The sequence below is a fragment of the Carcharhinus amblyrhynchos genome, chromosome 8 (assembly GCF_965287045.1).
Source record: "Carcharhinus amblyrhynchos chromosome 8, sCarAmb.v2.hapA, whole genome shotgun sequence".
In the NCBI taxonomy this organism is placed as follows: Eukaryota; Metazoa; Chordata; class Chondrichthyes; order Carcharhiniformes; family Carcharhinidae; genus Carcharhinus; species Carcharhinus amblyrhynchos.
In genome coordinates this window covers 77,306,673-77,320,817 of record NC_137331.1, presented here as the reverse complement: position 1 = coordinate 77,320,817, position 14,145 = coordinate 77,306,673, and the positions used below count along the sequence as shown (strand labels likewise).

Below are 14,145 nucleotides of genomic sequence, written 5' to 3'. Positions count from 1 at the left end.
TGTTCAGTATTATTCATGATACAGAAGCAGTCTGTATCCAAGTGCAGCAAGACCAGGACAATATCCACACTTGGGCTGACAAGTGGCAAATAACATTCACACACACAAGTGCTAGGGAATGATCATTTCCAACAGGACAGGATAGAACTATCACCCCGTGACATCCGAAGAAGCAAATCCGTGTGTTTCACAACCAGAAACCATGGATGAACAAGGATACCTACTGCAGTCCGGGTCTAAGGCGTTCAAGTCAGGTGACATTGACCTATACAAGAAAGAAGTCGTTGTCGATGTATGCGATCTGGAGATCCTCTCTACTTGGAGCTGGCAGTTTGCGGTGTCGATGGTAGCCGTGATGCGGATATCACCTATACAAGAAAGCCATGGAGATCCATCAAAGATGCCAAAAGACAGTATCAGACCAAGCTAGAGTCCCAGGCTAGCCACATGGATTCCCACCGACTATGCAAGGTCTTCAAGGCGTAATAGGCTACAAGATGAAGGAACAGAAAATCATCAGCCCCCAAGTACCCCTCCCCGATAAGCTCAATGCATTCAATGTCCGTTTTGCACCAGAGGTCAGCGAGAGCACATTCTCCACCCCGGAAGCCTCGGATGAACCTGTATCTGAAGTCACCATTGCAGGCATCAGAGCAGTCTTGAAGATCAACCCACAAAGTGACTGACTTGGATGCGGTACGTGGACGAGCACTCAGGCCCTTGCACGGACCAGCTGGCAGGGGTATTTATTGATATCTTCAACCCCTCTTTACAAAAATCTGAGGTCCCTTTCTGCTTTGAGAAGACGACCATCATCCCAGTACCAAAGAAAAGTGAGGTAGCATGCCTTAATGACTATCATCTGCTGGCTCTACCACCTATCATTATGAAGTGCTTCGAAAAGTTAGTCATAGTCTAAATCAATTCCGGCCTCCCAGATTGCCTGGATCCACTTCAGTTCGCCTATCGTCACAATAGATCCACAGCAGATGCCATCTCCCTAGCCATACACTGAACCCTGGAACACCTAGAATACGAAGACACCTATTTACTGACTACAGTTCGGCCTTCAGCGCTATTATTCCTACAAAATTCATCTCCAAATTCCGTGGCCTGGCCACAGCACCTCCCTCTGTGACTGGATCCTAGACTTCCTAATCCACAGACCGCAATCAGTAAGGATGGGCAACAACAACACCTCCATGATCACCCTCAACACTAGTGCCCACAAAGCTGTGTCCTCAGCCCCTTATTATGCCTTTATCCACCTATGACTGTGGCCAAAGATCCCTCCAAATCACTTTCCAAGTTGGCTGATAATGCCACCGCAGTGGGTCAGATCTCAAACAATAATGAAATGGTGTACAGGATAGAGAGAATTTGGTGAACTGGTGCGACAAAAATCTCTTTCCTCAATGTCAACAAAACAATGGATATAGCAATTGACTTCAGGAAGCGTAGTGGAGGATATGCCCCTGTCTATGTCAATGGGGATGAAGTAGAAATGACTGTAATGAATGCAGGAGCAGGCTCGAAAGGCCAAATGGCCGCCTCCTTCCCTATGTTCTATATTTCTACTTGATAGTAAAGTAAAAAATAAGTGCTATTCTAACAACAAATGCTGAATTTGTATAATTTACTTGATATTGATAAATTGTGAAATACCTGCTAAAATGCAAACTTTTGTGTTCACTAAGATTGCTGATGGCATGGCATATATTGAACGAATGAACTACATCCATAGAGACCTGAGGGCAGCCAATATCCTTGTAGGTGACAATCTCGTATGTAAAATTGCAGACTTTGGTTTGGCACGATTGATTGAAGACAATGAATACACAGCAAGACAAGGTAAAGATTGGTAATTCCATCTTTGTTTGAAGCATGCACAAGTTTATAAAGCTATATTGGTCCCATCAGTAATTATGTTCCTCTTATTTAGGAGCCAAATTTCCTATCAAATGGACAGCTCCAGAAGCTGCTTTATATGGGCGATTTACAATCAAATCTGATGTGTGGTCTTTTGGAATTCTGTTGATAGAGCTCGTTACTAAGGGAAGAGTGCCATATCCAGGTAAACAAAAGGCAAAATTATTAACTGATCGGTCTTCCAATAAAATGCTAAAATGTTCAGATGTTTCATTTAATGGAGGGAAGTTGGTTTTGAGAGATGTAACTTGAGTGCTGATGTCCAAGTCCTGTACACTAGGAGAGTAGGTGTGTTCCCAAATCAGGCAGTGCATAATTGGAGTAGTATACTCTACACCACTTTCTTTCTGACCTGTAAGTCAATTTTCTGTATTTAGTAAACAGAAATGCTTGTGTATTTTATGTCTTAGGTTTTATTAAGCTCCCAGAATTGATGTAGAAATATACAAATTAATATCTAGCATAATTCTGCAGGATTTGCGTTAAAATGAGTTGATCTAGACTTGAAGCAACGACTGCTACTGATGAGACAGCTGCTTCAACTTGCTCTGGGTCTGGAGAGCAGAACTTTCCCATCTGTGGTAGGAACATTTGCAACCAGTTTGCAAGACCTCTACTGCATTCTACAGTTGCGCATGTAAATCGTTCATTTCTGCAAAGGAACTAATATGCTGCCCCTGCATAAATAGAACAGGTGAATAATGTGTCAGTGTGGTTGCTGCTTGCGTTTCCTTTCCCTTCTACTGGATGTCACCACATTGGCGCTTTTCCTAAAATGCAAGCTTACAACTGCCCTGAGCCTAACATGAGCTTCTCGCAGGTGTTGAAAAATGGAAAGGTTCATTCATAGCTTTGATATGCATGTAATGATGTCAATTGGACATTGCATTTTGACTGTATGCCTTGCAGGCAATGCAAAGACGCAACTGTAAAATCGTGTGAAGGATTCTCGTGGCAAACTGAAAATACGACTGATCGATAGACAATATTTTGTGGCATTATATCATGGGGTATTTGCATGTAACTGTTGCTCTGCCTTGCCAGATTGCTTAATGCCCAATTTCTTCCATATGGTGCTAGTATATTGTGGTTCACAGCGCCCATATCTGCGGCAGTGTTGGTTGCTTGAGGGACTTCGGCCCAGAATCAGTGAGCTCTAGTCTGAGCTTCAGATATTGTGACACATCAGGGAGAGGGAGTGTTACCTGACTGCTGTTTCATGAGGCAGTAAGATTAACTGCCTATATTCTGTCAATGGCCAGGAGGGTGTGACTGCAAGTGAAGCAGAGAGAGGGATCCAAAAGAGAGCACTGCAGGCACCTCAGCCCTGTCTTTGTCCAGCAGGTTTGAGATTCTTGCTCCCTATGTGGATGAAAGCAGGACTGTAGGGAGGGTGATCACAATGACCATGGCTCAGTGGTTCAGGGAGCCATTCAAGTTGAGGGAGAAAATGTAGTCATAATTTGGGATATTATAGTCAAGGGAATAGACACTTTTCTGTGTTGGCAGAATTGAGAATCTCAAAGGCTGACTTGCCTGCCCAGTGCCAAGGTTCATTCGGGACACCTGCTCTAGGCTGGAACTTGTGGGACGAGGAGGATTCCATGGTCCATATAGGTGTCATTGACATACGTAGAACAAGAACAGAGATTCTGTATAGGCAGTTTGAGGAAATAAGCACTAAATTAGAAAACAGAATCTCAAGGTTAGAATCTCTGCATTATTACCTGAGCCACATGAAAATTGGCAAAGAGTACAGAAAAATTAGAGAGGTGAATACGTGGCCCAAAGACTGGGGAGAAGTGGGTTTCAGTTTGTGGGGCACTGGCATCAATACTAGGGCAAGTGGGGGCTGTACCATTGGGATAGTCTACGTCTGAACAATGTTGGGATCAGTGTTCTCCTGGACCGTATAACTAGAGAAGTAGAGAGGGCTTTAAACTAAAGAGTGGGGCTGAGGGCTCAGTTGCATGGAAAATTAGGAAGTCAAAGTTAAAGAAAGTAGGAGTACAAGTTAATGATAGTTGTACAGGTTAGTGATGAATCTGAGCGTCAACAGAACGCAAAAGGCAGTGTCAAATCTCATGAAAGTCATATTGCACAAAGGACCAAACAAGAGGGAAACTGGATAATAAAATGAATTTAAAGGCTTTGTATTTGAATGTACAATGTATTCAGAATAAAATTGAGTTAACATCCACAAGTTGAGAAAAGTGGGTATGCTTTAGTGGCAGTTAATGAAACGTAGATGCAAGGAAACCAGGTTTGGAAATTGAATGTTCAAGGGTACTCAGTATTTTTGAAGGATAGGAGAGAAAGAAAAGGAAGTGGTATAGCTTTTTTAGTGAAGGCAGCAATCAGTGCTGTAGTAAGAAATGATATAGAAACTGGAGTCCAAGATATAGAATCACTCTGGATGGAAATAAGAAATAGCAAGGGAAAGAGAGCCCTGGTGGGAATAACCTATAGGTCTCCAAACAGTAGTTCCGCAGTGGCACATGGTTTTAAGAAATACTGAGGACTTGCAAGAAATGTACAACAATACTCATGGGTGATTTTAACATGCATATGGACTGGAATAATCAAATTAGCAAGAGTGGCTTCAAGGAAGAGTTCATTGAATGTGTTAGGGATTTTTTTTGGGAGCAATATTTTGTGGAACCAACCAGAGAATGGGTTATTCTGGATTTGGTGTTGTATAATAAGAACATAAGAAATAGGAGCAGGAGTAGGCCATCTAGCCCTTCGAGCCTGCCCCGCCATTCAATAAGATCATGGCTGATCTGTCATGGCTCAGTTCCACATTCCCGCCCTCTCCCCATAACCCTTAATCCCCTCGCTTATCAAAAACCCATCAACCCGCGTCTTAAAAATATTTAGCGAGGCAGCCTCCACCACCTCAATGGGCAGAGAATTCCAGAGATTCACCACCCTTTGAGTGAAGAAGTTCCTCCTCAACTCCGTTCTAAACTGCCCCCCCTTTATCTTGAGGCTGTGCCCCCTAGTCCTACTGTCCTTTCTGAGCGGGAGGAGTCCCTCCACCTCTATCCTATCCATCCCATTCATCATCTTATATGTCTCAATGAGATCTCCCCTCATTCTTCTAAACTCTAACGAGTACAAGCCTAGTTTATTCAGCCTCTCCTCATAACTCAACCCCCTCAACTCCGGCATCAGCCTAGTAAACCTCCTCTGCACTCCCTCCAAGGCCAAAATATCCTTGCGTAAGTACGGCGACCAAAACTGCACACAGTACTCCAGCTGCGGCCTCACCAATGCCCTATACAGCCGCAGCAAGACCTCCCTACTTTTATATTCAATCCCCCTTGCTATGAAGGCCAGCATCCCATTAGCCTTCCTGACCACCTGCTGCACCTGCAAGCTGGGTTTTTGCGACTCATGCACAAGGACCCCGAGGTCCCTCTGCACCGTCGCCTGCTGCAGTTTTTCGCCACGTAAGTAATAGTCCTTCCTACCATTATTCCTACCAAAGTGGACCACCTCGCACTTGCCAACATTAAATTCTATTTGCCATCATTAAATTCTATTTGCCATTTCCTGGCCCATTCGCCCAGCCTATCTAGATCCTTCTGCAGACTCTCCACACCCTCCGCGCAATTTGCCGTTCCACCAATCTTGAGGGGGGATTAATTAAATATCTGTTCAGGATCATCTAGGGAAGAGAGATTATACCATGCTAGAATTTCAAATTCCTTTTGAGGACAAGAAACTGGAGTCCCACACTAGCATTCAGGATTTAAACATAGGAAATTACATAGGCATGAGGACAGATTTAGCCCTTGTGGACTGGGCAGGAAGACTACAAGGTAAGACAGTTGATGATCTGCGACATATATAAGGAGACATTCAAGTCATCACAAATTCCAGAGAGAAGGAAAGTTGGTAAGAGGGGGAGAAAGACTTCTATAGTTAAGTAAGGTAGCTAAGGATACCATAAAGACAAAAACAAAGGCATACCATGTTGCAAAGGCCAGTGGCACACTGGAAGATTGGGAAGCTTTTAAAGATCAGCAAGTGATCACTAAAAAAAAGCGATAAAAAGAACAATTGTACGTTATGAAAGAAAACTAGCACTAAGTATAAGAACGGACTGCAAAAGTTTCTATGAGCACAAAGATGCAAAGGCAAATTACTGTCTAAATGGCAAGAAACTTTGTGATGCTATGGTGCAGAGAGGTCTGGGTGTTCTCGTGTATGAATCGCAGAAAATTAGTATTTTTGACAGGTAATAAGGAAGGCAAATGGAATTTTGGCATTCATTGCTAAAGGAATAGAATATAGAAATAGTGAAGTGTTGCTGCTCCTGTACAAAGCATTGATGAGACCACACTTAGAATATTGTATGCAGTTTTGTTCCCCTTATTTGAGGACAGATGTAGTTGCATTAAGTAAGAGGAATTGACAAAGTGGATGTGGAGAGGATTTTTCCTCTTGGTTGGGCAATCAATAGCAAGAGTCTTGGTTTTAGAATAAGGGGTAGCATGTTCAAAACCGAGAAGAGGTGAAATTATTTCTGTCAAAGGGTCGTAAGTCTGTGGAATTCACTACCCCTGAGCATTGTGGATCCAGCATTTTGAGTAAATTTAAGGAAGAGTTGGGTAGATTTTTAATTAGTTAGGGGTTTGAAGAGCTAGGGTGAACGGGCAGTTAAGTGTAGTTGAGGTTGAGATGAGATCAGCTATGAAACGTATTAAATGGCGGAGTAGGCTCGGTGCTGAATTACCTACTTCTGCTCCTAGTTCTTATCCTTCTAATATTAGAAATGGGTATATCACCTATTCCTGACAGCTGTGGTGCACTGTTATCCTCTTGGGATGTTATTGAGTTCTGAACGGGATTCACAGTCTTCACATTCACCTGAAGCAGTGTGTCCACTTCAGCCATTAAGCAAGGGGATCAATGCCCGTGCTGCTGCACCATACTGCCACCAACCTGTTTTAACCTTCCCTATTAGAATTCGTCCTATCACTTTTGGCTGTTGCTTCTACCACACTTTAAAGCTATTCTTAAATTCATTTGTAGGATGTAGGTGTCACTGGCTAAATCAGCATTTATTGTCTATCCCTAATTTCCCTTGAGAAGGAGATGGTGAACTGCTGCCTTAAACCACCTCAATACCTAAGGTGTAGGTAGTACCCATAGTTCTGTTGGGGAGTTTCATCACTTTACTGATGATCGAGAGTAGACTGATGAAACGGTAATTGGCCGAGTTTGATTTGCCCTGCTCCTTACATACAGGACATCCCTGGGCAACGTTCCCCATTGCTGGGTAGATGCATGTGCTGTAGCTGTATGGAGCAGCTTGGTTAGGGGCACGGCAAGTTCTGCAGCATAAGTATTATTACCAGAGTATTTTCAAGGCCCATAGCCTTTGTAGCACCCAGTGTCTTCAGCAATTTCTTGATATCACATGGAGTGAATCAAAAAAGCTGAAGACTGATATCTGTGATGCTGCGGACCTCTGGAGGAGGCTGAGATAGATCATTCACTTGGCACTTCTGGCTGAGGATTGCTTCTAGTTTAATAATATCCTTGCTATAATATGGTGACCAGAACTGTACACAGTGGCACTTCATTCTTAGGTATGCCTGGTGTTGCTCTTGGAATGTCCTCCTGCACTCTTCATTGAACCAAGGTTGATCCCCTGGCTTGGTGGTAATAGGAGAGAGGGTGATATGTCAGGCCATGATTACCCATTGTGGTTGAGTATAATTCTGCCACTGATGGTCCACAGCATCTCATGGATGCCCAAGCTTGAGCTGTTCGAGATCCCTTTCATTTAGAACAGTGGCAGTTGCACACAACACAATGGAGGGTATCCTCAATATGAAGTTGAGTCTTTGCCTCCACAAGGATTGTATGGTAGTCATTCTGACACTACCATGGACAGATCCATCTGATTGGTGAGAATTTTAAAAGCTATTGACTTTTTTTAATTACGTGGATTCACTTATTTAGCTTTAGTGGCTGTGTCTCAGTGTTTTTACAATGGTCCTTTATGGTTACATGTTTGCCCAAGGCATCACCTATCCACAATGCATATTTAAATAATTCGGTTGACCTAATTTAAAACACGTGCAACAAATGCAATAGTGTTTTTAGCTGGAGTTGTTGTTTTGGTTTGTGGAAGTTTTAACATTCAGCAATGCTGTCACTCACTTTTGTTTTGGCTTGTCAAAATTAAATCTATACTCTTTTTATGGATTCCGTGGCTTCATGATTTTGAAGCATAATTAAAAAACAATGGCCTGAGATGGGGTTTTTCTTCATATTTTAGCACTATATTTGCCTTTTCCGTTAGCTGACTGTTCCAATCTGTTCTCCAGCGTACACCTGCCAGGTACAATGCCAACTCTTCATTCCAATGTTACCGCTGTTCAATGAATGAATATTTAAAATATTTATTTCCAAAATAAGACAGTTACCACTGCATGCTGTCCAGTCAGGATCTCTGGTAATGACTCAAGTATTATTAACAGCAGATTCATGGAAAAGTGCCATTAAAAGCTTAGTGTGTGCATAAATGTGCCAAAACTTCCAGTCTCACCTTTTTGTTTTCCTCTTTCCACTCCTCCCCCAGCTGTCCCATAAGCCAAAAGATTGGGGTGCCACCAATCAGGAATAACCATATTCTTTACCACTTAAACCATGGTGTACAGGAAAAGAAAATGAGCAAAATATGTAGAAACAAAATATTAAAGTTGGTTGCACCCTCAGAGGCAGAAAGGTTTTATACTCCATGAGGTGCTCTTTCCTAGTTTTTTGATGGCTTGATTAACTTGTATCTTGTCCCAAAGTATGATTAAAATTATCCATGACTGGGATTTTTACCAGATTCTGTGACTTAAGCAGACTAATCCTTTTTCCCAAATATTTATCAAGAGTGGCTCTAACATTTAATAGTTATGTGAGATCAGTTTTACAATCCATTGTCAAAAAACAATGAAAAGTACAGCACCGGAGCAGGCCCTTCGGATCTCCAAGCCCATGCTGATCCTGATGCCCTAACTAAATTAAATAAAAAACTTCTGTCCTTACTCGGACCATAGCCCTCTATTCCCTCGCTATTCATGTACCCATCTAGATGCATCTTCTGTTGCTAATGTACCTGCTTCCACCACCACCTCTGGCAATATGTTCCAGACACCCACCATTCTTTGTATGATAAACCTCCCTCGCACATCTCCTTTAAACTTTCCCCCTCTTGCCTTGAACCTGTGCCACCTTGTAATTGACACTTCCACCCTGGGAAAAAGCCTCTGACTATCCACCCTGTCTATGCCTCTCATAGAAGGAGACCTGGTAGTTTTGTAGATCTCTATCAGACCTTTCAGGATGGCACAGTGATTAGCACTGCTGCCTCTCAACACCAGGAACCCAGGTTCGATTCCCGGCTTGGGTCACTGTCTGCATATTCTCCCCATGTCTGCGTGGGTTTCCTCTGGGTACTCCAGTCTCTTCCCACAGTCCAAAAGACATGGCCATGCTAAATTCTCACTTAGTCTACCTGAACAGGTGCTGGATTGTGGCAACTAGGGGATTTTTACAGTAACTTGATTGCATTGTCAATGTAAGGCATTTGTGACTAATAAATTAACTTTAATTCAGCCTCCATATTTCAAGTGAAAACAATCCCAGTCTATTCAAGCTCTCCTCATAACTAACACCCTCGAGACTAAGCAATATCCTGGTGAACCTTCTTTGCACTCTCCAAAGTTTCCACGTCTTGATAGCGTGGTGACCAGACCTGCTTACAATACTCCAAATACAGTCTAACCAAGGATTTTATGTAGTTGCAAAATGATTTGTCAGCTCCTGTACTCAGTGCCCCAATAAACATGCCTCCTTAATCACCCTGGCTACCCGTGTTGCCACTTGTAGGGAACTGTGAACCTGTCCGCCCAGATCCTTCTGGATGTTAATATTCCTAAGGGTTCTGCCATTCATAGTATAATTCACACACAATGTCATTTCCCAATGGATACCAGTCCAGAATTGGAACTCAAACCATAGGAAAGGATGCTGTAAGAAATGATATCACTTTTGTTGCATCATAACTACTCTGCATAAGCTGACTCTGTTCAATAGAAAATTTACCAAGCCACACTACTACCATCATCAGAAATCACAACCAGGCTAATACTCATTGGGCATCACAACCTGGATGACTTCATCAATTTACAGACTGGTCTCACCATAACAATACAGGTTTGTACTTAGAATAGAACTAATTACTGCCAGCATTAACGCATAGCTCAGTATCAACATGCAAGCAGCTGCCAGTAAGATTAAATTTTGGCCAGTGTGAAAGATCCGAGCTCAAGGTCTAGCCAGCTGAAGATGATGATGATGATGACATCGCTGACTCAAAGCCAGTGTCTTCGTTCCATACAGTGATCCACTATATAGATGAATTGTTGATATGGTTAGAAACTAACAAAAAATCAAGTGCTGCAGATGTGACACAATTTCAAAACATGTTACACCTGACAAAGGCAGAGACAAGGAATAAATGTGAACAGTTTTAAATTATTGATTTCACCACCCCACTGCAATCAGTAAGGATAGGCAACGGCACGTCCTCCACGGTTATCCTCCACACGGGTGCCCTGCAAAGCTGTGTCCTCAGCCCCATACTCCTTATGTACTTATGATGGCGTGGCCAAATACTGCTCTAACTCCATTTTCAAGTTTGCTGATGAAACCACCATAGTGGTCCGATCTCAAACAATGACCAGACGGAGTGGAGGAAAGAGACAGAGAATCTGGTGAAATGGTATGATGACAATAATTTCTCCCTCAATTTGAGAAAAAATTTAGGATGGCACAGTGGTTAACACTACTGCCTCATAGCTGCAGGGACTAGAGTTTGATTGCCGACTTGGGTCACTGTCTATGTAGAGGTTGCACGTTCTTCCCAGATTTGTCTGCGTGGGTTTCCTCCAGGTGTTACGGTTTCCTCCCACGGTCCAAAGATGTGCAGATTAGGTTGATTGGCCATGCTAAATTGTCCCTTAGTGTCCTGGGATGTGTAGGTTAGAAGGATTGACCGGGTAAGTGTGTGAAATTGTTGGGATAGGGTCTGGGGTGGGATTGATGTTGCTCCAGACTCGATGGGCTGAATAGCCTCCTTGTGCACTGTAGGGATTCTATGGGGGGAGAAAAAACAAAGGAGATAGTCACCAACTTGAGGAAATGTAATGGCAGACATGCCGCTATCTATAACAATGGTGATGAAGTGGAAATAGTCAAGAGCTTCAAATTTTGAGGTATCCAGATCATCAACTTGTACTGCTTTACATGCATGTGCACGCGCCTCTTTATAAACATCACTTTAATGCGGTCTCAACTATAATGTGGTCTTATGATTGGGACCGTGTCGTAGGAGCTTCCCAGTCTATACTGAAGCATCAGCTTACATTTATGAACTCAAGTCTTTTAGAAAATCTGTAGGCCAATACAGAAGTGTGTAGTACAATGTAAAGTAACACTACAAACTAAGAGAAGGAAGTCTGGGACTCACGATTGAGAAAAGAGTCCATTTAGCCTTTTCAGAAAATAAAATTGGGCAAATTTACTGCATTTGCATTTTGTTGTAAGTCCAAAATGTGGACTGCTGAGAAAAGGTGTAAAATAAATACTTTGTTGTATTAGATAGTTGAAATTATGATCTCTAACAATTGTCTTGCTTATAGAAATGCATAGCTAAAAATAGTTTTGGGGTTTTAAGACCAAACGAGACACTCAAAATGGCATTCTTTGGTATCTTTTAAGAGTTCTACGTAAAATCTGTTATTGAATTTATTTTCTGTTTAATGGATTCACAGTGCAAGTTTGTCATCACTGCAGTAAAATTGGACTGGTTTTTCATTTTGGATAAAGAATGGGAAATCTTTTATTTAAAGAAAAATGTTATTTGCTAATTATTCAAATCTACTTCTTAGGTATGGTGAACAGGGAGGTTCTAGAGCAAGTGGAACGGGGCTACAGAATGCCTTGCCCTCATGGATGTCCAGAGTCTCTTCATGAGCTCATGAAACAGTGTTGGAAAAAAGACCCAGATGAAAGGCCAACATTTGAATATACACAGTCCTTCCTAGAAGACTATTTTACTGCTACAGAGCCCCAGTACCAACCTGGAGATAATCTATAAATCAAGTCAACTGCAGTAAGCTGTTGGTCTGCAAAACTAAAGGACTCCAAAATGGTGTCTTGCTATCCAATATTAAACCAACATTGATATAACAATCTGGAATGTTACTGCGCGGTTGCACAGAACCACTTTTTTCATGAACTGAACACTTTTCATCCTTTTGCCATTCCACATCAGGGTATTAAAGGAATTTTTGTGAACACTAATCATTTTTAGGTTAAATATGGTGTAGGAACATCAAGGCCCATGTTTTGAAATGTGAAGACTTATACAATCTTATAAAATTCTAACCTAGGTATTAACTAAAGTTCTGTATTTTTGGAGAGGAATAAGTCTTTAACTTTTTAGAGTATTGATATAACAATCTGACTTAGTCTAAATTTGAAAGGGTCTGTTAAATGTAGAATGAGTGCAAGAGTTAATCTTGATTTATTGGGAGACCTCAATAATTTGGTCGTATGTGTGAGTATTGCACTGTGTTCAATATTTCTACTGATGTAACTGGAAATGCAGCATGAGATTTTTTATACATAGTTTGCTTGGATTTCATTGAAACTAATGTTTTGTAACATTGTTTATAAACTAAACTACAATTATTTTAAACTTGAAATCATGTACAATTAGCTTCATGGAGGTAGGTATGGGGTGCTTTTTGATTTTTTTTTGTTAGGAATAGTTGATACCAGAATGAACAAATGTCCATTAGTGACTGTAAAAGGTTTGATATTTAAGGATATAGCTTATTTCTACTAAAGAAACACATGCTGAAAATCAGAAATCATGAACAAAATAATCCTAACTTGCAGATCCAGACATATCGAGCAATAATTAATGGCGTGGTACTGCTGCAATTGTGATAGTGACCAAGCTAGATGTGTCAATGATGTGTGAACTGCAGCTGCCAGATTTTTTGTCTACTGTGGGAAGGAATGCTGAAACTTAGTCATGATCTTATCATTGTGAAGCACAATGCCCTGAAAATGAGCAACAGCATTTCCAGATAATGAATTCTAACTTTCAAATGTTTACAGGACTTGCTCTAGCTGTAGAAATTGTTCTACAGACCCTAATCAGTGCCATCATTTGTACATTTTTTTCTCCTCCAATTTATTTTGTGATAGCAGTTTTAAAAGTCTCTATGAAATGACAGATTCTATGATTTTTGTAACATTGAAAATAAGCAAGTTTGGTTGTCTTTTCTGTACGAATATCAGAACTCCAGCACTGCCAGAAATGTTCTCTGGTAATGTCATTTTGTTTAATTAGTAAACTGAATCATTCCTGTAATAGCATTTGTACAGTCAATAAACACTAATTTGTGTCACCTTAATTAATGCTTCACTTGGAGAAAGATGGCTTCATTTTAGGCAATTCACATTTTAACCCCTTTTCGTTAGGTCCGGGAAAGATCCACTTTCAAAGAGTTGGTTCAGACTCAGTGGGCTGAATGGCTGCCTTCTTCGCTGTAGGGGATTCTATGACAATGAAACTCAAGGTATTCAGCTCCTTCCCTGATGTTTTTCCTCCACTTCAAGCAGTCTTAGGCCAGAAATTCTCAGGTATCGGTGATGATGTTTCACTTAAGGAGGTTTGGGGGTGTTCTTGAAGCACTTTCTCTGCCCCCCTGGGCATCACCACCTATGTCGATGATCACAATAAAGCACGTTTTGGGAGTCTGAGGTCTGGCATGCAGATGATGTGGTCCACCCTGCGGAGCTGATTAAGCGTGTCCAATGCTGCGATTGGCCTGAGCAAGAACACTGAAATTGGTGCATCTATCTTGCCAGTGGACTTTGCAGGATCTTGTAGAGGCAGCACTGATGGTACTTCTCCAGGATTTTGAGGTGCTTGCAGTACATAGTCCACATCTCTGAGCTACATAGGAGGATGGATATCACTACTGGATTTGTTACATGGTCTGTTCTCTTATTTTTAATACATTACAGGAACTAAGCTAATGTAATTGCACTTTTTGTTAAAATATTTAGGATACTGGAGAAAGGTACCCAGTTGTTTAAATTTATATGTTAATCTGTGTTGTT

The 14,145-nt window shown here is 41.5% G+C and overlaps 1 protein-coding gene across 2 annotated transcripts in view; it reads left to right on the top strand.

Moving 5' to 3' along the window:
• The window catches only part of LOC145346696 (tyrosine-protein kinase Yes), an 82,914-nt gene extending 69,440 nt beyond the window's left edge, over window positions 1-13,474 (top strand). For both annotated transcript variants that reach the window (XM_080194303.1, XM_080194304.1), the window contains 3 exons: window positions 1,698-1,851; window positions 1,943-2,074; window positions 11,895-13,474. In XM_080194303.1, coding sequence (XP_080050429.1) covers window positions 1,698-1,851; window positions 1,943-2,074; window positions 11,895-12,103 — 495 coding nt within the window. In that variant the 3' untranslated portion in view covers window positions 12,104-13,474. The remainder of the gene's footprint in view (window positions 1-1,697; window positions 1,852-1,942; window positions 2,075-11,894) is intronic.
• Window positions 13,475-14,145: the final 671 nt, after the last annotated feature.